The sequence below is a fragment of the Ananas comosus genome, linkage group 6 (genome assembly GCF_001540865.1).
Source record: "Ananas comosus cultivar F153 linkage group 6, ASM154086v1, whole genome shotgun sequence".
Classification (NCBI taxonomy): Eukaryota; Viridiplantae; Streptophyta; class Magnoliopsida; order Poales; family Bromeliaceae; genus Ananas; species Ananas comosus.
Window position 1 is genome coordinate 13528682 of NC_033626.1, and position 24094 is coordinate 13552775.

General features: G+C 35.4%; 2 protein-coding genes across 2 annotated transcripts; one reads left to right on the top strand and one right to left on the bottom strand.

Moving 5' to 3' along the window:
* LOC109711271 (DNA topoisomerase 1) lies at nt 118–14686 on the bottom strand. Its single transcript, XM_020234228.1, has 22 exons — nt 14497–14686; nt 14286–14400; nt 12814–13859; nt 11044–11698; nt 10397–10483; nt 9742–9788; nt 9108–9217; nt 8909–9009; nt 6725–6817; nt 6350–6433; nt 5992–6075; nt 5782–5850; nt 4569–4628; nt 3925–3996; nt 2945–3052; nt 2764–2840; nt 1977–2060; nt 1776–1887; nt 1593–1682; nt 1121–1186; nt 917–1012; nt 118–686 (listed from the first exon to the last, which is right to left on the bottom strand). The coding sequence occupies exons 2-22, from the start codon at nt 14352–14354 to the stop codon at nt 555–557; spliced, it is 3342 nt and encodes a 1113-aa protein (XP_020089817.1). The 5' UTR covers nt 14355–14400; nt 14497–14686; the 3' UTR covers nt 118–554.
* LOC109711630 (UDP-glycosyltransferase 89B1-like) lies at nt 21162–23044 on the top strand. Its single transcript, XM_020234773.1, has 2 exons — nt 21162–22270; nt 22372–23044. The coding sequence occupies exons 1-2, from the start codon at nt 21248–21250 to the stop codon at nt 22783–22785; spliced, it is 1437 nt and encodes a 478-aa protein (XP_020090362.1). The 5' UTR covers nt 21162–21247; the 3' UTR covers nt 22786–23044.

The following is a 24094-nucleotide window of genomic DNA, read 5'->3' on the forward strand; positions in this document are numbered from 1 at the left end:
TCATGCGGCATTGCACAAACACGGTAAGACTTGTATTGCAGGCAGAGTACCTTCCCTCTCCTTTCTGATCATTTAGAAGTAACTTATCAAGAGATAAAAAGGGAGCTTAAAACAAAATTTACATCTCATACTGCTTGCGATTTGCTTTACCCTTCTCTTATTACACCTTTCATTATTTCAAAAGTTGCTGAACAAAGCCTCAAGTGATGATTACATAGTAGAATTATTTAAATATAAAAACAAAATTAGCAGAACACAAAAATTAAAAGTAATTTGTTACATCTGTATCTCAACCTGAAAGAACCGCATAAATATTACTACAAAAAAATTTTACCAAGTAATGTAGGGAATGGAAAATATATCTATAATTTATAAAATAAATGGTGAAAAAAAATGCTGAGAATTTTCTAATGCATTTCCATGGTTGAAGAGGCCTTAATATTGTGGTATCTGTAAACGGATATCGTGCAAAGTACCTACTTGTCTGAGTAGTTACCTGTTTAACTCTTCCGCATTTTGGTGGAGAGATTTCCACCTCGGATCCAGTGAAAAAATTAGTTTAACTCCCACACGGCTTCATCTTGTTTGGCTTTGCCCCTGCCTTTGGGGCGACCAAACTGTCTGGCATTTTTACTTGACAAAAACTTCAGTCCGGCTTGGAGTGTGATCTTTTTTGGGTCGACATTCTGTGGTCAAAATTGGCAGTATATTCGAGAGTTAAAAATACTACATGGAGATGCCATCAACAGATTGTAATATCAAGAAAAAGACTTGTTCTTCAGTAAGTAAAATAAAGAAAGGCAAAAAAGAATCGAACTCACAACTGTAAAGGCTTGTGTGTATAAATAAATAGTAGGAACCAAGTTCAGAATCATCCGTGCAAGAGAAACATGATAACCAACAGTAAGGCACACACCTTTGGCACTGGAGAGACAGTACGCCGATGTTTAATAGAAAATCCGAACTTTGAATGCGCCAGCAGAACAGGCTGATTATCATCTGGGTGATTACCCTGCACGGCAAAATATAAATATGCAACTAGTCAGCTTGTGGGGATAATTAAATGGAAAGAACAAACCAACTGTCAATATCTGATACAATGAAACATAGAGATGTATACCAGAATGATAGGATACTGCAGCAGGTCAACAGCATCCTCTAAAGTGATTGAATCAACATCTTTGACCTGAAATAGGCAGATCAAAATAGGTGTGATAACGATTTCTACTTAAAAATCAAGTAGAAATCAGAAAACTTGTCCTCACCGTCTTTTTCTTAAAATAAAAGGAGAAGATTATGTAGCATCTTTACTTGAGCTTTTCAACATGCAACTGAATGTTCATAAATTATTTGCTTTCTTTAGTTTCAAAACTAATAAATTCTGCCTGGCATTATCCATTCTAGGTTTATTCGAATACTGCATTCTTCTTCCTCCAGCTCAAATTTCAAATTTAGCTAAATACACTTCAGCGGGGAGGGGGGAAAAAAATTTGCATCAAGATCTCAGGACAGTAGCTTTTTTGACAAACACAAATTTATCCACACAATATACACCAAGAAATATTCACGTGAAAAATATGTTGCTAGCAAACCTCGGACACAGAAGCTCTTTTTGGAGTGTACCCCTTTTTGTCATCCCCTAGCTGGACATAGTAGCCATAAGGACCCTTTTTCAAGAAGACCTGGAGAACATAGTGAAAGGAAGCTATTAATATAAAAGGAGAAAAATGTAAAAAGAACGAAAAAGGTTCAAGGGGAGTAAAGCACTTCAACACCTTTTGCTTAGAACCTGGCATAACACCTAGCAATTTAGGTGGAAACGATTTATCTGGTTTCTCAGAAGTGTCGGTTTCGTCATCCTCAGTAAATAATGTGCTGGCAATATACCTGTATAAAAGGTGCCAGTTGATAAGAAAATACTAATAAATACACACTAATCATCATGAAAGGATATAGAGAAGGAAAAGAGTACATACTTGCACTTGGGATGTTGGTCACAACCTATAAAATAACCGGCGCCAAACCTACTGACCTTAAATCTCAAGGTTCCTTCTGAACAACTGCAAAGTTCACGAGGGTAAAATATTATCTTATGCTTTGAGTCGAGTATGTAGCAATAAAACATGTTTTTGCTGAAGAGACATCATTCCAGAACCTAGAAAGTTCATTATGCTCTAAAAGATAATTTAATGAACAACTAGTTTCACAAAACTTCACTCTAAACTACAAGGAACCTTACACAATAACAACTTTACCAGCAACTTAATCAAAAAATATATCTCAGAAACAAACCTCCTACAAAGATACAAGCAAGTGAAGAAATGACCATACCACAGTATAATAAAAAGATTTTTGTTCGAGTCAAGTAGGAAAGGAATGAAATGCTGCTCTTTCAAGAATTTTGCCTAGTATGCAGAAGAAACTTATATCCTTTTTATTTTTATTTGTTTAAAAAACTCCTTTTCAGCAGAATTACTATCATTTCTTGGTTTTCAAAATCACCCTGCAAGGAAAATATTGGTATTCGTAAAATTCCATACTTGGATGGAAACAATCAATTTCTGGATATCAAGATTTGTTCATCACTGTCAAAAAATGTGAGCTGATAACAATGCCAAGTTGATGAGAAACAAAATTACTACTGTGCATACCGAAAGGCGATAGTAATCAGCACTAATAGAAAGGTAATCCACGTCACAAACTATCTAGCACAAAATAAACTAAACAATTCTCATCATAAGAAAACAGCCATAGTAGCAATACCTAGGGCACACCCTGCTATTATTAGGAAGGGCAGCAAACAATATATCACTGAATTTGTCTTCCAGCATTCTCTCTATCTGCAAGAAACAAGATAATAGTATACCAAAAAGAGAAAAGAAAAGAAAAGAAAACAATGCAGAGCAAGGTCAAAACTGTCGACTGATTAATAGCATAGCAGCACCTGTCTTATATCAGTTTTACTAGCAAGATCACAGTACTTGCTGAAGCGTGACCAGTAATCTTTCGTAAGACCCTTCCACTCTGTTGCCCCAGCAGAGACATTATCTAGCTGATCAAACAACGAAAAATGAAGCATATTAGAAAAAGATTGCCACTCATAATTAGAAAACTAATACAAGCAGAAGCTGGCAATATGCATATATTTTAGGCAAAAGGATAAGATATCCTTTCGCACTAAATAGTTTTTATAGATAAAATCACTATCAACACTCGTTTTGTCATGTATATATAATCGCTACTTGTCTGGAATTGTCAATCAATACAAAATTATAAAAACATAAAGTTGTTAATAATTAGGCAGGGCACACTTAAAACAGAGGCCACAAAAATGATGTCCAGTGACAATTCTATTTTTGTGAGCAAGAGGTCTCTCAAAATAGAAACTTGCAAATTAAGATTCCACAATGCAATCAATGGATTAGAGTACTCTTTCAGCATGTAATAGAGATGCTGTAAAGTCGCTTATACACAATAATCATAAGCACTAAATACCTAAAAGTTTTTTGCGCCAATTATATATCTCCATCATGAATACAAGCCTGCGAGAAGAAGTTATTCCCACATATGAAGAATTTACCATACTGATACACTATCCGTAGTTGCCATCAAGACGGACTATTGGACACAATAAAATGTCATCCTGAATATTCTAAATGCTCCATGTGGGAATTCTCATTACATAGATATAAGTCTAATTCAAGAGTTACTCTTAATGGCGCATAACTAAGCTATGGATCAGATTCGATGATATTTTACTTTCTGCGACATGTTAAGAAATTGAAGCACTAGGAAACAAGATTTCACTTCATTTATCGTGAAAAAAAAATGATTTTATGAAAATATTGTCATCTAGATGACTACCATTAGTTACACAAGAAAATGCATATTCAAAACGCATATATGAAGGTGTCAAGAAAGTACCTCGTTCTCCATATCAGCAGTGAAGCTGTAATCAGCAACCTCAGAGAAATGGTGAGAAAGAAATGCTGAGACCTAAAGATAATATTTAGCAGAAACAAGTTAGGTACTACACATCCAAAAAAGATGCTGAGAAATATAGCAAAATAAAGAAAAATAAAATATTACCTATACAAAAAGAATTGATGACAGAAAAGACCCAAAAAAAAAGAAGCTGAGAGATATTGAGAAAAAGCAAAGTAAAATATTACTTTCACAAATGAATTGATGACAGAGAAGGGGGAAAAAATTCAAAAAAACAAAAAGATAAAAGCTAAAGTTGCCTCTGCCAAAAGACCAAGATGTCTATTAAACATTCAAACAGTGCTAGCCGCCAAAACCATGAGAACAGACAAAGACTCCTTTGAGGAAGAATTGAAAAATCAATAAACAAATTATTCTTAATTTTTCCTCACTGAAGAGGTTGTGCTAAAGATCAATTAGTTATTATGGTTAATGCACGAAGTCAAGTCAAGAAAAGCATATTATAGTAAACTGCATTACAAGAGCAGTATAACACAAACAAAAACTGACCCTTCAAATTAAACAATTCGGGTGTTGTATGTTGTATATAAGTGAGCAGCAATAATAACTGGGAACTAACATACCATGCGACCGCGAAACTCAGGATGCAGAACTCGATTTTTCATCGTCACGTAATTTCTGTCCTGATTACCACAAGAAGAATTTGACCTTTTATACTTGAGACATATGTCATAATCAAATATAATAGATGAACTAAAATAGTAGAAGGTTCAGCTTTACAGAACTCAAAACTTCAACATGAAATGATATTTCTAAGACAAAATAAGTTCATACTACTGTTCATGTATTGATTTTTATTTTTTTTCGAGATACTGCTAATTGTTTCCTATAAAGCGGCTAAACTGCAAAAATCTAAATCCCAGCTCACACACCAAAATATACATCAACGAACAAAACCATCTTTATTTCCGTTGGTGCTGGAGCAAATTTTTTGGGTGGGTCTGTGCTTGGTTAGACATGTAATCTCAAGCAGTGTAATTCAGTAAATTGAACTTGATTCTCATCTCTTCATTAGCTCTCAGCTTTCTAATCAGATGTTCCCAGATCTCAAGCAGTGGTTAATAGCAACTAATAAAGTGTATTGAAAACTATTGGTTAGACATGTAATTTCAAGCAGTATTATTCAGTAAATTGAACTTGATTCTCATCTCTTCATCAACTCACAGCTTTCTAATCAGATGTTCCCAGATCTCAAGCAGCGGTTAATAGTGACTAATAAGGTGTATTGAAAACTATGGGCAAGGAATAAGGGAATATCCTACAATCACACAAACATAAACAGACAACCATATGCTTCATGAAGCCACGTTGCATATCAACACAAGCTCAGGCTATAAAAATTTGCATGTGTAGAAGCAAGTCCCCTTAAATTGTGCAAATTAACTACATGAATAAAGACCACAAAATATCAGCATTCAGATGCTACATGTACTAAACATTTCTCTGTTTTATGTATCTTTCACCTCCTGAAAACAAATCTCGTTAATTTTCAATGTGTGAAAATTATTTACCAGAAGTTTTATTGTAGATCAAGAAATTATAAACACATCATGCTTCAATTCATTGATACCAATCACCTCTGTCAGAAAGCTCATGATTGGTAGTCTCTTTTTATCTCAATCTGAAAATCACCATTATTATATATACGAGAAAAAAAATAGGGAGTAAAAGAGACCAAAATTTATACTGGAAAGGGGAGAATTATGCTACAATACCAACAAATATAACCCTTTGATAAGCCAAGGAATTTAAAAAGATCCAAGATAGAACAATTACCTGCAGCACTTTCATAATAGAAGCATAAGTAGACGGTCTTCCAATTCCAAGTTCTTCTAGCTTTTTAACCTGGACATGCAAAGCTTTAAAAATGAACAAATGGAGTAACTGAATATTCTGAACCGGAAAAAACCCTTTCTTTTTTTTTGACAGCAAAAAATGAAGCAACTGATGTTTCATAACAACAAACAAAAGATAGAATGTACTGACCAATGCTCCCTCAGAATAGCGTGGCGGAGGCTTAGTGTAGTGTTGTCTAAGATGCACCTCAACCAAAGATAAAGAATCCTTAACCTGCAGAAACAAAATGATATACTGGTAATGTGGTGCAATATACGGCCACTCGTACAAAGTAATGAGCAATATCTTACACATAAATCCAGCATTAAAAAGAAAGCCACGTAATCTAAGTACAATATGATGACGTTGATCCAACAGATGCAGTTTGTGGTAATGGCTGACTAACTACCAAAATCATTTTCAATTTATGCAGAATTCAAATTACAATGCATTAAAGAACACTTTGCTGATTACTGTACATGCCAAATCAGTGTAATGCACAACTTGCCTTTAATTTCTGGAGAGCCTCAAAAACCTCTTCATGAATGCCATCTTCCACATTGCTGTTATTCTTAACTCCTGCTTCTTTGTCCTAAAATAGCAGAGCAACTTTTGATGTATGTCATAATTTCTTTTTTATTTTTGAGAAATGAAATACACCGTAAAAATTAGCTAAAAGTTTTAATGCAGAGGCAGATAACATTATGCCGAATGAAAATGAAATTAAATTCTTTTATTAGCATATTCTTTAATAAGCTGGAAGCTTTTTAAATTCAAGAAGTTCACCATGGATAAGGATCTTACATCAAAGTAGATGCAAAATAAAATTTTGAAAAATGATATCGTATGCTTGGTGAAGGTTCAAAATTTAACCAAAACACACCTGATAAACTGCCTGGTATCCTGGAAATTCAACTGTTGATCCCACTGAACGGAAAATCATATCTCCTTCAGGATTACCAGTATCAACTTGAATCTAAAAATGAATAAAACAAAGTGAAAGAAACAAGTTCAGCTTATCATTTGCTTGAAAATAATATTCGAAAAACAATCGCTACAAAAAGAAATGCTCCCATTCCCATAGCACTAGACAAATATGAGGGTAGAAAGTAAGGATGTCAATGGGTATGGATACCCGAAATATTATCCGAACCCGAACCAGAACGGGGCGGGTTTACCCGAGCTAAACGGGTATGGATTCGGTTATGGGTATAGAAAATAAAAACCCAACGGATATGGATACGGGTATGGATTTTGTATTTACCCGACACGAACCCGAACCCTAACCCGAATAAATTATATATAAACATACTTTATTTTTATTTATTTATATAATATATAAAATATTTAATAATTTTTATCCCTTAGATCTTCATTCAACGGTAGGGATTTTTAAAACTCGCCGGGTCCGGGTCCAGGTTCAGGTTTCGGGTTTTTGGTCAGGTACGGATATGGGTATGGATTTTTAAAACCCGCCGGGTTCGGGTCCGGGTACGGGTTTTAATTTGGTTTTCGGGTTCAGTTTCGGGTTTTTAAAAACCCGACCCGTTGACATCCCTAGTAGAAAGTAAGCTGGAGCTAAAGACCAAAAACAGGTCAGGATAAAATACTACTAGTTGCCAATCATCGTACAAAAATAGTAATGAGTTCAGACTTCAGAGTAATAGAAAAGTACAATTATATTATTCCCCCTGCTATAGTTAAGCACGGCATCACAATCTTTAGCTTAATATATGCTAAAGATACTGACTACATAAATAGAGAGAGAGAGAGAGAGAGAGAGAGAAAGTAAAGCTAGAATCTAGGTGTCATGGACACAGACACGGGGCACAACACGACTCCGAAACGGCGACTCGACGACTTCCAAAAAGTTAGGACACGGACACTGCATAGACATCGCTAATAAAATATAATATTATTAATATAATAATATATATTTATTAGAGTTGAGCTGGAATACTATTAATAGTATTTGGGCTCTTTTGCTATTGATTTTTTAGCCGTTAAATCTACACTTTAATCAATTCTACCATTTAGATAATACTATTCAACCAACCAACTACCCACTCAACCCTAGGGGGACCACCACTAAAACCTAGGAAACCACTATCATCCTAACCCTGTAATTTTTCATCCAAGGGTTAAAAACTTATAGCAAAAGAGCCCAAATATTATTAATAGTATTCCAACTCAATTCTATTTATTATATAAAATATTAATTTTGCAAAAATATTATTATATTTCTCGTACAAAATGAAAGTTAATAAAATTCTCATTGATAGTTCATATATTTTAAGAAAAAAAATTCTCCACCATACATAATCTATTGACATTGTCCAAAAAAATTTATATGCATTTACCAAAAAGGCAAAATATTTATCATCTTATATTACATATGCCTAAAAAAAAAATAATATATATATTTAATGGGATGCGCCATGCACCCACGTGGAGCGTATGCCCATGGCGTGTCCATGTCAAACACGAGTTCCACACAGAAGGGCGTGTACACGCAAAGCCTATAGAAGTGCCTATGATACATAGACTATCAATAGCAAAGGAATAGTACTTACTACCTACTTTTTAGCCTTTGGATGCCTTGAGTTTAATGGGGTAAGTGGAATAGTATTTGATCCAAGGGCTACAAAGTTGATAGTAAACACATCTACTATTAATAGTAGCATAGATGGACTTGTATAGAGTAAAGCTAGAATACCATCAATAGCAAAGGTGTTAATAGTAGCATAGGTTAACTTGTATAGAGTAAAGCTAGAACACCATCAATAGCAAAGGTGTTGATAGTAACATAGATGTACTATCAATAGTATCCTAGCTGAACAATATAAACATATATACATATATATGATTACAAGGAAAATAGCAAAGACAACTTCAGAAAATAGCAGAAACCATATCTTGTATTAGACTAACCACATTAAGGAACAACTTAAATTAAGAAATAGATGTGAGAAAGAGAAGTAGAGGTAAATATAGTATGATATAGCAATTGACTCATTTGCTTGAAGAACATGATTAGATGGGACTGCGGTGGTGGGAGCAAACAAACCATATTGATTACAGAAGGTTCCATTTGGCACGCCATCGTCCGTGTCCATATAAGAGTGTACAATTTTAGAGAATCATCATCAAGTATTCCAACCAAAGTTGCTGTAAGCATGAGAACAAGTAAGAACATTGTCAATATTATGTTGAAAGAGTTGAATTTGTGCAAAACAACAAGATGATGAATCAAAGGAACTTATTACATGGCAGCCTCCTTATGCTGGTTGGTCTGATAGCTTCATGAGCTTCTTGAGCATTCTTCACCTTTCTGAAGTACTTGCGTATATTTTTTGAAGCATATTCCTTACCATACCTGCAAGGGAAAGAATGAATTTTCAGTGAAAAGAATAAAAAGGAAAATTGAGCAACTATACTAAATTACATCAAAGTTGCATTACAGGTTAGACTGAAAAATTACATAAGTGGTCAGGTTAGGTTAGGTTAGGTTAGGTTTGAGCGGTCTCAGCCTGAACGCAATTCACTGGTTATGAAAGAGCCTAAACAAAAACCTGCCCAACTCAATATAAGTAGAGAAGCTCTTACATTCAGTGACTTGCATCTTCCAATAACGATTTATAAGCAACCCTATACTACACTTATACGCTTGTCATGATGGGGCAAGTGCAATGTCTTAATAAAGTATCAAAGCTCAGACCTTCAAGTTCCAAAAGCTACAGCGACTGAGGATAGAACTTCCTATTTTAGTTCCTCTCCAACTCAACCATAAGTTGACCTTAATAAGCCCATGAATTCCCGAATTACAACAGAACACAGATTCACCCAATCTGATATATCTACTAGAAAAAAGGATAACTATAACATGTGAGAAGTTATCACCTTTCTTTTACCAAGGAATGGATATCTTCTGCAGCTTCACTAGAAACCTACAGGAAAAATGAAAAGAATTAGAATAAAGGCAAGCCTTTCAAAAAGATCAAGTTTTTTCATATTATTTTGGATCTAAAGTTTGCGAGATATATAACGTCTAAAGGCACTATGCTCAATAGTTCCTCACTTCATCCTAGCAGGAAACCATTAAACATCTCAAAGGCATACAAATAAAAAGCATTATTCTGCAAACGTGTGCTCACTATAAAAGGCATTATTCTGCAAACTTGTGCTCACTACTCTTATGAATGCTCAGAACCTCAGACCTTCAATAGAAAAACCTACAGTGCCCAAAGTTGAAAACATGTGATTTGTATCTAGGAGTAAGCATAAAATTTAAGGAATTTATTGGGCGTAATGCATGTGACTACACAAACATGCACACTTATCTGCGAGGAAGTCATCATAAACTTCCACCGTCATGTTAGAGATTAAGATAACAGAACGTTGAACTATCATAAATTGAAAACGAATGCAATCAAGCAGCTCAATCCTTAGGGACAACAGAAAAACACAGGGCATGAATATAAACTATCGGTAAATGCAGATCAAGAACAAACAGATTAAGTTAAATTGGGTAATGAATGGCAAAAATGATACCTACATGTAATCCATCAGTTCGCATGTATGTTATCAACCCCGTTGCTTCTTCATCTGATAGTTTGACCCCCTCATACAGCTTCTGAGCCAGCTGCAATTAAATGATGCCGTAATAAAAATAGTTCTTCGATGAAAAATCCTATCATCTTGGGATAGACTTAAACAAGTAAAATATAACTAAATCAGATAATCTTCTGAAAGTCGTTGAGTAATTTATGAATATTCAAAACGAAACCACTACTATGAAATATTTAGCAATGTTAAAGAAGCAACCAACCGCATGTAAGACCTAAGATTCAATTGAAAAATAATGTGTAGATGCCAATAATACAAGTTATTGGCATAGAAACTGAAACTGCAATTAGCTAAATGTCAAATTAAGTAATACTACATCTGAAAAACAGATCAATCATATGTATCGACTGGCTCCCCTCGAGGTCAAGCCAACATGAGAATTGTTTAAATAGTTTCAAGGTAAAGTGATAAACAAACAAGACTCTGCTAATTGGCATCATAGGACCCCCTGCTTTTCTCAAATAGCAATTCATGGTCAGATTGAAAAAATTAGATCCCACTAAGGAAATGAGCCTATTTTTCATAAAGAAAAAGGATGCAAGAGGTCATTAAATCTCTGAAGAATGAGAAACAAACCTTCATTGTATAAGCAGCAGTAAAGTGCAGCTTGTTAGCAGAATCTTGCTGAAGACTTGATGTTATATAAGGCATGGGAGGATTTTTATAAACTTTGCTCATTTTTACACCTATCACTTTAAATTTAGAGGAAGAGGCTCGTTTTTCAATGGCCTGTGCCTCTGCTTGAGAGCCTACAGATAGCTGATCCAATTTTTTGGAATCAAAATGAGTTAAATATGAAGAAATAGAGCTTTTGTTCTTTGAAGAATCTGAACTTGAAACTTGAAAGTCAACCCCAACACTCCAATACTCTTGTGGATTAAATTGTTCAATCTCTGTCTCCCTATCACATAAAAGTGCCAAGGCTGCAGATTGGACACGGCCAGCCGACTGGCAACCAGGTAGCTTCCTCCATAAAAGTGGTGATATGCTGAAACCAATCAAGTAATCAAGGGCGCGCCGTGCAAGATAAGCATTGACCAAATTCATATCTATATCTCTGGGAGAGTGCAAAGCACTTTTGACAGAAGCCTCCGTTATTTCATAAAATACGACTCTTGCCACAGTGATATTTCCACCTAAGGCATCTTGTTGTTGTAGCATTTCAGTGATATGCCAAGCAATTGCTTCACCCTCACGGTCAGGATCAGATGCAAGAATAAGATTTTCCGCTCTGGGAAGAAGAACGGACGAATGTAAGAAAAGGGTGAATCAGATGCACGACCTTTTTCCACAAAAGAAATTTCTAATGAAACCATTGCAAACAATGACAAAATAAAGAATGAAGAGTAAACTTTAACTACATGGAGCATAAATAAAGGAACAGTCATTTAGTAGTGGAGCTACCGGGCAGATGACCTTGCTTAGCGTTCACAATCTCCAACAGCTGATTTTTATGTCCTTAAGTCCATTAGTTGACGTATTAAGAATGCCGATTTAGTAGCTTTAATGAACAATTGCTACCAACAATGTTGTCGCTGTCATAGATAAATTGTAGAAATCATAGGAACGATCAACTAGATCAAGGACAATAGCATTGTCTTTTTTTAATAAAAATTACAAAAATTACAATTAATAAAAACAGATTTTTACATAAGAAACAATTGTCAAATATCTTAACTGGTTTATTCAATCAGGTTAAATACAAAATAATAGCTCAACAATGATGACGGATGTAAGCAAATGCAACAGAAGAAAAAATAATTCATTCCTTCATTGAAATATCTGTAAATGAAACTTTTTTCATCTTTCAGTTGAATCATATATGGTAATACAGAGCATTACAGTATGTAATGAACTGATTTTCATTCAGAAAATCTATAAAGAAACAAAATATGGAGGGGAATCATGAAGCTCTAGTTAATAGTAGTTAGAAAAAGGATTATTTCCTTACAAATCCGTCTACTAAGGTTAGATGGTAATGTTGTTGCTTTCTGGTGACAAAGATAATTGCTTACTTATCCCGTTTGAACCTATAAAAGAGATTAACTTATCATTGCCATAAATATTTAACCTATAGAGACATAATTAAGTTAGATCCTCTGATCTAAGGGTTTCACTATACGTAAAATAAATGGATTCTTTCTACATTCCAATTCAGGGATTATAACTCTTATCTTAAGAACCATTCGCATAAGATTTTTTAAATCCAGAGTGTGAATCATACAAATCCTAAAAAAAAAGTTTCTTACAATTATAAACTTAGCCACCAATTCTTTCAAAATGAGATTCGTATGTATGCCACAATTATGTAGTATGGTAAATAAGAACCAACATAAAGAAGCATACCCGCTTAATGCTACCTTAATGCTCTTAAGATGTGTCCAGGCAGCAGAAGGCACCTCCCAAACCATGCTGAAGTCATCATCAGTCCTGACTGATCGTGACCTAGCAGCCAAGTCTCTAACATGACCATAACTAGGCAGCACCTCATACTTATCCCCTAGATAATTCTGGATGACTCTTGCTTTTGTGACTGACTCCACCACAACAACCGATTTACCGGTTGGAGGGTAAAGAGGGTGAAGGGAATTATGCTGCTTCCTTCCAAACTTTGCACATTTAACAGAAGAATTCTGACTGCTATTTTTAACTTCATGAGATGTAATAGCCACATTGGCTTTCTGTGCTCTTGAAGATCTTTTCGAACTTTTAGGCTCCTTTTTAGTTCCAGAAGCACTTTTAGATGGTATTTCCTCCTGTTTTGAAACAGGCTTCCAATTCTTCTTTTCTGGAGTTTTAGTAGCTTTCTTGGTCGGTTCTTTCTTTTCTCTAAGGCCTACAGCAACTTGCTCTCCACTCTGTGCAGCAATTGCACTTCTGGTAACTGTCTTATCAGTGCATGCAACATCCTTTGCGGAGTTACCGGTGAATGCAGCATTCGCCTCTCCATTAATACTGGCACAAGTGGCTAGTGAATTTTCTCGTCTCTTTGATCCATGAAGCAGGTGAGATGCACCAGGACCATCTTCTGTTTTACTACCTTTCACAACTAAGTTATCTTGGAAACTCTTTGATCTGGCCACAAGTTGGAACTTCTTTTTACTCTTGGTTGAAAACAATCTTTTGTTTCTGTGTTCACGAGCCATCAAATTAAATATAGGAGTGCTTTCAGATCCAGAAATGCCAATACCGCAACTATTGAAATGTCTAATAGAATAAGAGGGCATCTGTTTAAACTGCGGAGAAACTCTAATAGAAATCCCAGCATCCATCTTTCTCAATGAATTAACCTTCAGTATTAGTTGTACAGGCTTTACATTGGAACCATTAAAGCCTAATGGCGAATAAGGCATGCAGCTGCATGGAAAATTCTGCAACGCCCTATATTGAAGCTGCAACAAGAAACCCAAAGGCGAGACATTTGAGCACTGAAATATTTGCAATATTTAGATAGTTGCGCATGAGACTGCAAGAATCCCCAGAAGGACCAACCATTACTTACAAGCTATAGTGAGGCAATATGACAAACAAGAAATAGGCAGAATTACAAACCCCAAATTTCTTGAAGCCAGCTATGATCAAACCCTTTCTACAACTTTATATGCATTAAATATGTTGTCAATGACGAAAAGCTAATCTCCTAAGAAAATCCTACAGAGGTTTAAATCTTTGAAAACCTTACAGAGCTGATACTAAAGGCTCAAACCTTCAAAGAACATAGGATTCTCATTCGCTTGCCACCATCGTTCACAAGAATCACAAATCAATACATCGCATTCAAGAAACGGGAAATGATAAAAAATGAAAAGCGTAGATACCATGGCTGGAGAAGAGAAACTCCTTGGTAAGCAGCTGGGGAAGAAGAGCCTACGAAGCTGGAGCGCCATGCGAGCCCTCTGAGGATCCGCTAAAGATAAGAGAGGGCCCCCGAAGCTATCACGAAGAAGGAAAATGAGCGTAAAAACATTAGCACACGATTCAAGAAATGGAGGAGAGAGCTTACAGCTGCAGCGATGGCGATGGTCGTACCTGAGGATATCTAGGGTTAGGGTTAGGGTTTTGGGGCGGCATCAGCTGCGGAGCATCACTACGACGACGGAGGAAGAAGAAACGGGCCAGTGTTCCGAACAGAGAGCGCTCCTCTCTCTCACTCTCTCTCTCTCTCTCTCTCTCCCTCTCTCGGGCGCGGCTTTGGATACGCGCACAAATGGAAAGGAGATATCGGTTCGTTAGGGGTTTTACTTGTGGCGAGGTTTTTATACATGCGGGACCGGGGGCGAATGGACTGGTCTAGGGTTCCGGTTTAGGTTGAGACGGTTCGACCGGACCGGGTGTTGTATTTCGGCCGGTTCAGGTTGAGTCGAGATGTGACTCGAACCTTACTTCCTTGGCGCAACGTGATCAGTGCGTGCTTGGGGCTTTTTTATAAAATGACCCTCTAAAAAATTGTAATTGGCAAAATAATCATGTAAAAATTTTATTTGTAAAACTAACCCTCCTTTCGCCACGTAGGCGGCACGTCAAGATTTTCTTATAAAGACGGTAAATCGTTCGCCGTTTTCTCTTATTTCTTTTATTTTAAAGGCGGTAAATCGTTCACCGCTTTTTCCCATTTCTTTTAAAGGCGGTAAATCGTTCACCTCTTTCTCCCATTTTTTTAAAAAACGATAAATCATTCACCGCTTTTCACTTATTTACTGTTCCTTTCTATATCCCATATAATCTTAACAACTTTTAAAACCTAATAATTTATCCATATAATTTCATATAAAGGCAGTTAAGATTATATGAAATTATATAAATAAATTATTAGGATTTAAAGATTGTTAAGATTATATGTAATTTGTTAGAATTTTTATGTGGTTGTTAGGATTATATAAGAAATATAGAAAATAACAATAAATAAGTTATGGAAGAAAACGGTGAATGATTCACCGCCTTTAAAAGAAATGGGAGAACGCGGTGAACGATTCACCGTCTTTAAATGAAATAGGAGAAAAGAGGATTAATTTTACAAATAAAATTTTGAGTGGATTATTTCGCAAATTTTAAAATTTTAGAGGGTTGTTTTATAAAAAAGTCCGCGTGCTTGTCGCTGTTTAAAAAGTGGGCGAAAATGAGAATAAATGAAAAGAAAGAGATGGAACAAGTGAGCAAGGTTTGCACACTTACTATTTTAAATTGTCTTCATAGTATTCTTTACAATTGTAATGCTTTTATATGCAAGTTGTTATTAAATTATAAATTATATCAAATAATTTATCTACTGATTTGAATACTTCGGATAATGGATAGGATAAATATTTGGAATCAAAAAAAAAAAAAGGTTGAAACTAGGCCAATTTGTATCTGATGAGAATGTGGCGTGGTTAAAATTACAGAGCAATACCTATTTGTACATGTAAATTTTATAATCTATTTTATCTAAAGATTAATATTTTTGCAGTAAACTAGTTATTTCTTTTAATATGAAAAATTAAATGAATAGGTATAAATTTTGCACTCTCTATTTGAGTACACAAGTGGCACTTAAAATTATAATGAGTAAATAAATGGTATATGCACACCTGATCATATTATTATGGAAAGCATAAAGTTTGATAGATGATCTATTAAAATCCTGTTTGTTTATCCATCCATTATCTCCGAAGCTTCAGAAATATCTTTGTAGATTGAGCTTTAGAAAGTGGAGAAACCTGCTTCAATTATTTGCAGCTCCTTCCCAGTGGCGCATAACAATATTACTTTACTGTCTATTTTGTTCCCATTTGTCTACCTATACCAAATATATTATCTGAGAATTCTCTCTTATTCGACATATTCTTTATTTTTAAGTATGTAAATATTTTACCGACTGTCTCTAGCACGAGTGGTAAAAAACTTAGTAGTTGGTATTCGAGATCGAAAATTCAAAGCATATTTGCTTTATATTTTCAGTTAGATTCATTTATTTAAAATAAAATAATAAAATAGATAAAATGCTATTTTTCTCTAAAAAATACATATAATATTTTTAATCTAATAATTTATCTCTTAGGCTCATTCTAAATAATAAAAATAATAATAACTAACGTATAGAGGAGGAAGTTGAGAGTAGATGAAGTAGAGCTCTAACGTAACTTGAGTTACATTATATTTTTCACCTAGGGGCCTGTTTGTTTCGACGGAAGTGGGGTGGAAGTGGGACGGGGAAAGTGATTTTCGGTGAAAACTAACCACTTCCGCTGTTTGGTTCACCGTAAGTTTATTACGCCCGAAAGTTCAGTTCACCCAAAATAAGGAACTTGACTTCGCCCTCCCATGGGGCGAAGTCAATTTCGGTGAAGTGAAAAAAAGGCAAGANAAAATATGATCAAATTTGATTAGGTAAACTTTAATATATTTTTTGTTTAATTTGTATATTTAGAAAATGATGAAAAATGAATTTGTTAAATGTTAATAATTTTTTAACTTTAGAATTTTATTTGTTGCATTATTATAATTTATATGCAAACAAATAATATAATTTTTTAAAATTTTATTTTATAATTATACATATATATAATTATATACATATATAATTATATTAATTTTTATTTATTATAATTTATTATTCACTATAAGTTATAAAATAGACAATAATATCACTTTGGAGGTAAGTATACCGGGGGTGGAGAGCTACACTTTTTACGTCATCTACTTCCTACCAAACAAACAACAGAACTCGCAGAACTGCACTTCCACAGTTAAAAACAAACAGCAGAAGTAAACTAATTTTCACCCCAACTCCACTTCAACCCAAAGTCCACTTCCACCCCAAGTCTACTTACGTTGAAACAAATATGCCCCTATACAAAAACAAATAACGAAAGTGATGGAACTTGAGTTCCATCACTCCACTTACACCAAAACAAACGGGTTATGGTCCTGCTCAGGCACGATGCAACCCACCAGCGTGCGGCACCACGGGGCCCTTTGAGAAAGCTCTTTCAAAACCAAATACTTTTGCAGTTACAATAAGAATTGGGAAAGAATGTACGTAAATGTTTTCCATCTAATATGTAGGATTTTAAGTTTGAATTTTAATTGATTCGTATTTTAAATTAAATTGATTTTTTAATAAAATAAACGAAGTGAATAACATATTAATTTTCTCTTAAAAAAAAAAAAAAGTAATGTGGAATGTTGACCAGGTTTTTGAAATCAGTCACCGTCTAGCACCGACCGAACGTAGCGTCTCCATAGAGTTGGTGGGTTAGCTTTTGACCAATCCAATTCCCATTTCCCGTTCAAAGAGAAATTATTTCTCGCACTAGCTTTGTCGGTTTAATTCACACATTGTGCTTAATATTTGATAATTAATTTTCTTAGCCTCCGGGCCAAGTTGCCCCACACTTGTAGCTTAATTTACTAATTTATTGAATGAAGCGGGTAACGTGCTACCTATTTCTTAAAAAAATATTTAATAATTAATTTTTAAAATTAATAACTAATTTTTTAGATGCAATTTAAAATATTTAAAGATTTATGGATAAAAAATAAGTTGAAAATATAAATCAATTAGGATTCGAATTTGAAATCTCGGATATCAATCATCAAATTCTTTACCACTTGCACCAGGGACGGTTGGTAAAAAAATCGTTAATTTCAAAAGGTATTGTATTGGCAATCGGTAGATTGAAAGTATAGAAGAAGATATTATTTGATCCATAACAAATAAATATTCATAATTTATGTATTATGACACGTAGATATTTTTCATATCACAAAATGCATATAATAATATAAACTCTAACTTTTTATACTTTTATTATAAAATTTTAGGCGTATAATATAGCTGCAGCAGCAGATCACTAATAAGCGAATCAATTTGTGTGCCGCATTAAAAAAAAAAATCACAGATAATTAAGATAGAGGATTTTTTTTTTTTTTTTACCGAGAAAATCCATACGGCTCATTTTTAAAACTTCCCAAACTTTTAATAGCGATTTAGGATACGAGTCAATTACACATTTACACCAGTCAATAGTAATAAAAACAGCTACTATTTTATTTAATTTGAAATTCTTTATTCTTAATAATGTATTGTCCTCGCGGATGGAAATGAATAAACAAAATAAAAGGCGCTGTTCATCGTCCCCGTCACGCTTTTCGTGAATTAAAAAAAAGAGAGATTCCCCCCGCCATTAACGGGTTGTATGTTATATCATACTCGGAAAAATAAAAACAGATCCTCTCCGTCAAAATCCCCACCTACCGCCACTCCCGAGTAATCTCACTCGTCCACAGCTACACATATATTTATCCAACGTGCATTCGCACTACCGGATTTAGAATTTATTGCTTGCACCAGGTGCACCTGTTCAACCGTGCACACCCCATCTCTAATATTCATCATATATTTCAAAATTCAAAATTCCACTAATCTCTCGAGTTATATTAGGAAAAACTTCAAATACCTCCGTACCAGTTACAAATTATATTTAGAAAAAAAGTTTCCCAAAATCTTCATGTAATGTAACTTAATTTTTCTATTTTAGGTTACTAACTTATCTTTTAAGGTGCATATATAAATTTCTGTATTTTTTAATTTACAAATAAAAAGGTACTAAAATATCAAATTTTATAAATCATATAAAAGGTTAATAAATTATGGTATTATTTTTTATTACAAATAACAGCAATGCTATCTGTATAGCTAGAATCTACATGTGTATGTTACATCTTAGACTTCTTATGACTATAGATTCAACAAAGGGCGTGTTTAATTCAAAATGAGAAATAAAATTGAAATAAAAATCGGAATGAATAAGAATCGAAAAAGAAATAATACAACCTCCCGGTATATTTGGTTCAGAATAACAATCGGAATTAGTATGGTTGATTTGTACTTTTAATATTTAAGAAAATTTAATTATCAAAAAATAATTAAAATAAAATTAAAATATAAAATATAAAAAAAATAATTGAAAATTGAGATTGCACCTCAAAATATAAAATTAAATTTATAATTTAAATTCAAACTAAAAGTTAAATATCAAAACTTTACATCAAAATATTGAAATGATAAGCCAAAATTTTAAATGTAAATTTAAAAAAATTTAAAATTTAAAATTGAGTAGACAACTCAATATATAAAACTAATTTTTGATTTGATTGAAATTCAAATTTATGATTAAATTTAAATTTATAGATCAAATTCATAATGCTTGATTGAATTTATATTTTAATTTAATTTCCAAATCAAAATCTAGAATTAAAAATTTAATTTATAAATTTAAATATATATTTTAATTAAAAACTAAAGTCAAAAAATTTAATTTAATTTTTAATAAAAAATATAAAATATAACTGAGATATTTTTGTAAAGTGCATTTTTTTTGTCTGATTTCAACTTTCAATCTAGCCTAGAAGGATTAGAAAAATAGGTTGTTAGAAAATTTCTATTCAGTCTAAAATCGGAATCGGAATGAAACTCCCGCATACTAAATTTTTATAAATGGATTCATCAATTTTGATTCTGATTTCGATATGAAAATAGGGCAAACCAAGCACATCTTGATAGTTTTTTTATTTTTTCCAAATTTAAGATATAAGGGTATAAGATTTATACCTATATATGTATATATGGCATGCAAGTAATATATATATATATATATATATATATTATATATATAGTTGAGCTATAATACTATCGATAGCAAACGGATTCCGTTGGCATCAGTTGTTTTCGATGATGAAGCCTCCCAAATCGACGATCGCACCGTTGAACTTGATCTATATCACTTGAAGTGTTTAGAAATCAATTCAAATCTTTTCGACATATTTGCCTAATGATCAAGGGTTTTAAAATTATATTTTAATGTGTCGATATGAGGCGTTTTCTCGTTCAAACGGCATAAAGATATCCAAATCAATTGAATTTTTGTTAAAAAATTCTTTAAACTATTAAAACAAGATCTATACTCTTGATATTGATTACAAGACTCCTATCATCATTTTTTAAAGAATATTTATTTTAGTTGTTCATTTTTGTGTCCCTCGATAGATAAGTAGAATAATATCGAAAATGTATAAAATTGATTTCTAAACACTTCAAGTGGTATAGATCAATGTTTAATGGTGCCGATCATCGATTTAGAGGCTTCATCATCAAAAACAAATGGTGTGCAAGGAGTCCTTGCTATCGATAGTATTCTAGCTCAATTATATACTATATATATAAATATTTATATATATATATATATATATATATATATATATATATATATCACAAGTATGGTATAATCATAATTTTTTCTGATATTTTTATAAATTAGAATAGAATTTTTTAGTTGTTGAATTAAGACATTGGAGTTTTTTTTATTTTTGTTTTGCTTTATATTTTTATTTTTGAGGGTGTTACGAATGCACCAATAGATTCTCCTTCTAGAAAATCTTTTTAATTCTCTGCACCGATGACCCCGTCCCATAGGAAATTTATTTCATATTTAATTGCACTTATTGTGTTCGCCGGGTCCTTACAACTCAAATCTAACAAAATTTAAAAACTTATATTTTTGAAATAATTTACACATAAAATTTTTTAAATTTAGCTGTTGTCCAATTCAAGTGATTGTAGCTTTAATATTTTTTAAGCACCCCTGGCGTATAGACCGGGGTGTATGTAAAACTTTTTCGTCGTAAAAAGCGACATGGCCGTAATTGTAGACCATAGATAAGGTCTAGGAAGACGAAACAATCAGTGTATGAGAGAGATAGTAGAGAGAGATAGAGCGAGAGACCTCGTACGGGGTTGTCCATGGCGGAGAGTGCCCATGGGGACGAAGCCCCTCACATCCTCGTCGTGCCCTACCCGGCGCAGGGGCACATGCTCCCCCTCCTCGACCTCGCCCACCTCCTCTCCCTCCGCGGCGGGGGCATCGCCATTACCGTCGCCGTCACCTCGGGGAACCTCCCCCTCCTCGCCCCTCTCCTCTCCAAGTCCCCCTCCATCCAACCCCTCTCCCTCCCCTTCTCCCACCCCTCCCTTCCCCCGGGCCTCGAGAACACCAAGGACCTTCCCCCCAGCTACTTCCGCGCCCTCATGCTCGCCCTCTCCTCCCTCCACGGCCCACTCCTCTCCTGGGCCCGGGCCCACCCCCGGCCCATCTCCGCCATCGTCTCCGACATCTTCGTGGGCTGGACCCAGCCCCTCGCCGCCGAGCTCGGCGTTCCCCGCCTCGTCTTCTCCCCCTCCGGCGTCCTCGGCACCGCCGCCTCCCACTCCCTCTTCGTCCGAATGCCCCGGAGGCCCCCCCGCCCCAACGACGACGACGACGACGACGACTACCCAGTCGCGTTCCCCTCCCTACCCAACTCCCCGGTCTACCCCTGGAGGAAGCTCTCCTGGCTGTTCAGGACCTACGTCGAGGGCGACCCAGCTTCGGAATTCGTGCGGCGGAACTTCCTGTGGAACCTCGAGGGCTACGGCTTCGTCGTCAACTCGTTCGAGGGGCTCGAACGCGCGTACTTGGAGCGGCCTCTGGAGGACCTGGCCACGAAGCGCGTGTGGGCTGTGGGCCCCGTGGCGCCCACGGCCCAGGGAGGGGAGCGCGGCGGGGCGCCGACGGTGTCGCCGGCGGAGGCGGGGGCGTGGCTCGACGGCTTCCCGGAGGGCTCGGTGGTGTACGTGTGCTTCGGGAGCCAGGCGGCGCTCGCCCCGCCCCAGGCTGCCGCGGTGGCCGCCGCGCTGGAGCGGAGCGGCGCGGCGTTCGTGTGGGCCGTGCGCGGGGGCACGGCCGTGCCGGAGGGGTTCGAGGAGACGGTGAAATGGAGGGGAAAGGTTGCGTCAAATTTAATACTAATAATAATATAATAATAGTAAAAGATATTAAAATGTTCTCTCTCTTTAAGCTAATAATAATTAGCTTAATTTTTTTACAGGTAATTAGGGGGTGGGCCCCACAGGTGGAGATACTGGGACACGCCGCGGTGGGGTGGTTCCTGACGCACTGCGGGTGGAACTCGGTGCTGGAGGCGGCGGCGGCGGGGGTGGCGATGCTGACGTGGCCGATGAGCGCCGACCAGCACGTCAACGCGCGGCTGCTGGTTGAGGAGGCGCGGGTGGCGGTGCCGGCTTGCGACGGCGGGGGCGCCGTCCCTGAGCCTGAGGAATTGGCGCGGATCGTCGCGGAGGCGGTCAGCGGGGAGAGGGGGAGAACGGTTAGGGAGCGGGCGAAGGAGCTCGGGACGAAGGCCGCGGAGGCGGTAAGGGAGGGGGGAAGCTCATACAGGCACTTGGAAGGGCTCATACACGAGCTCTACAAGTTGAAGAGCTGTACAAGTGCAAAGCGGTAAGTTTGGACGTAATTTGGCGTACCAACAAAATACTCCGATAATAAGATCTATGTTTAGATTATTCATGCTGCTGAGCACAACATAATGCAAAAAAACGAGTAAATAATCTCTAAGTATGTCTGTTTTGTTTCGCTTGAATCCTCGGTCCAAAAAATTTCTCACTGCTGTTGCTAGCCTCGTTTTTAAAAAAAATTAATTGAGACAGATAATCAACATGTTAGCTATGTTCGCGTGAAGTTTCTAATTGTATACTGAGAAATGCTATATGTGTACGTTAAAATTTGGATGTAAGTTTTATATCCAATTAGACAATTTTTTTAGCACCTTTTATAGAATAGTAGAGATATGATAAAACTAATATTTTTGTAAAAAAAAAAAATCCTCCAAAAGAAAGTTGGATTTGTACCCACTTTCGACGTATCTCATATATGAGCCAAGAGAGAGGCTATAACACTTGTGAATTAATTTCAAGACAAATATGCACAGTAAATTAGTTAGAAATGTTCTCGTGATAATTGATTGCGTTTCCGAATCTAGTGAACGTTTTAGATTTACCGTTAGTATGGTAGAAATTGATTGTGTTTCTACATACCAAAAAAAAAAAAATCACCTCTAGGCCAAATTCAGAGATTGTAAAAATTAAACCATTTGATTGCATTCACAATACTAAATAATTTCATATTGAAATTTATGTTTTATTAATATTATTTATGCAACAAAGAATAGCCATTTTAGTGCGGTTGATTTTATGGCACTTATTATTTTGGGATATATAAATTTGTTTCTCTTCCAAAATTACAATATTTTTTTTAAGTAGAACTTAGAAACTTTAGATTGAACTAAATTTAGATTTTTTCAAGACCTCTTAGATTGAAAAAGCAAAAGTTGATTTTTAGCAGTTATGGTGCACCAAGTTGCTCTTTAAGCATTTTGTTTTTTGTTTTTTGTTTTTTTTGACAAAAATAGGCACCAGTTGAGCAAAAAAGTATAGAACAGAGGAAGTAGTTAATTAGTTTGTACAATGAATCATCTTGTATAACCATAGCATTATGATTAGCACCATTCAAAGTATAATTTTAGTAAATTAGATTTGTAGACGAGTCGTTCATTTTAGAACTAATTTAATTTGGTTACTTGGTTTTATTAATTAGTTTTTTTTTCTATTTTAGTCCTCGTTTGACCCACATGAAAATTAATTAGAATAATTTTGAATAGAGCATCTTTTGGTGCTATAGAAATTCCCAAATCGGATCTCAAATCTATCTATTTGCATTGTACACGTTTGAATAGATTTTCTAACAACGGATCT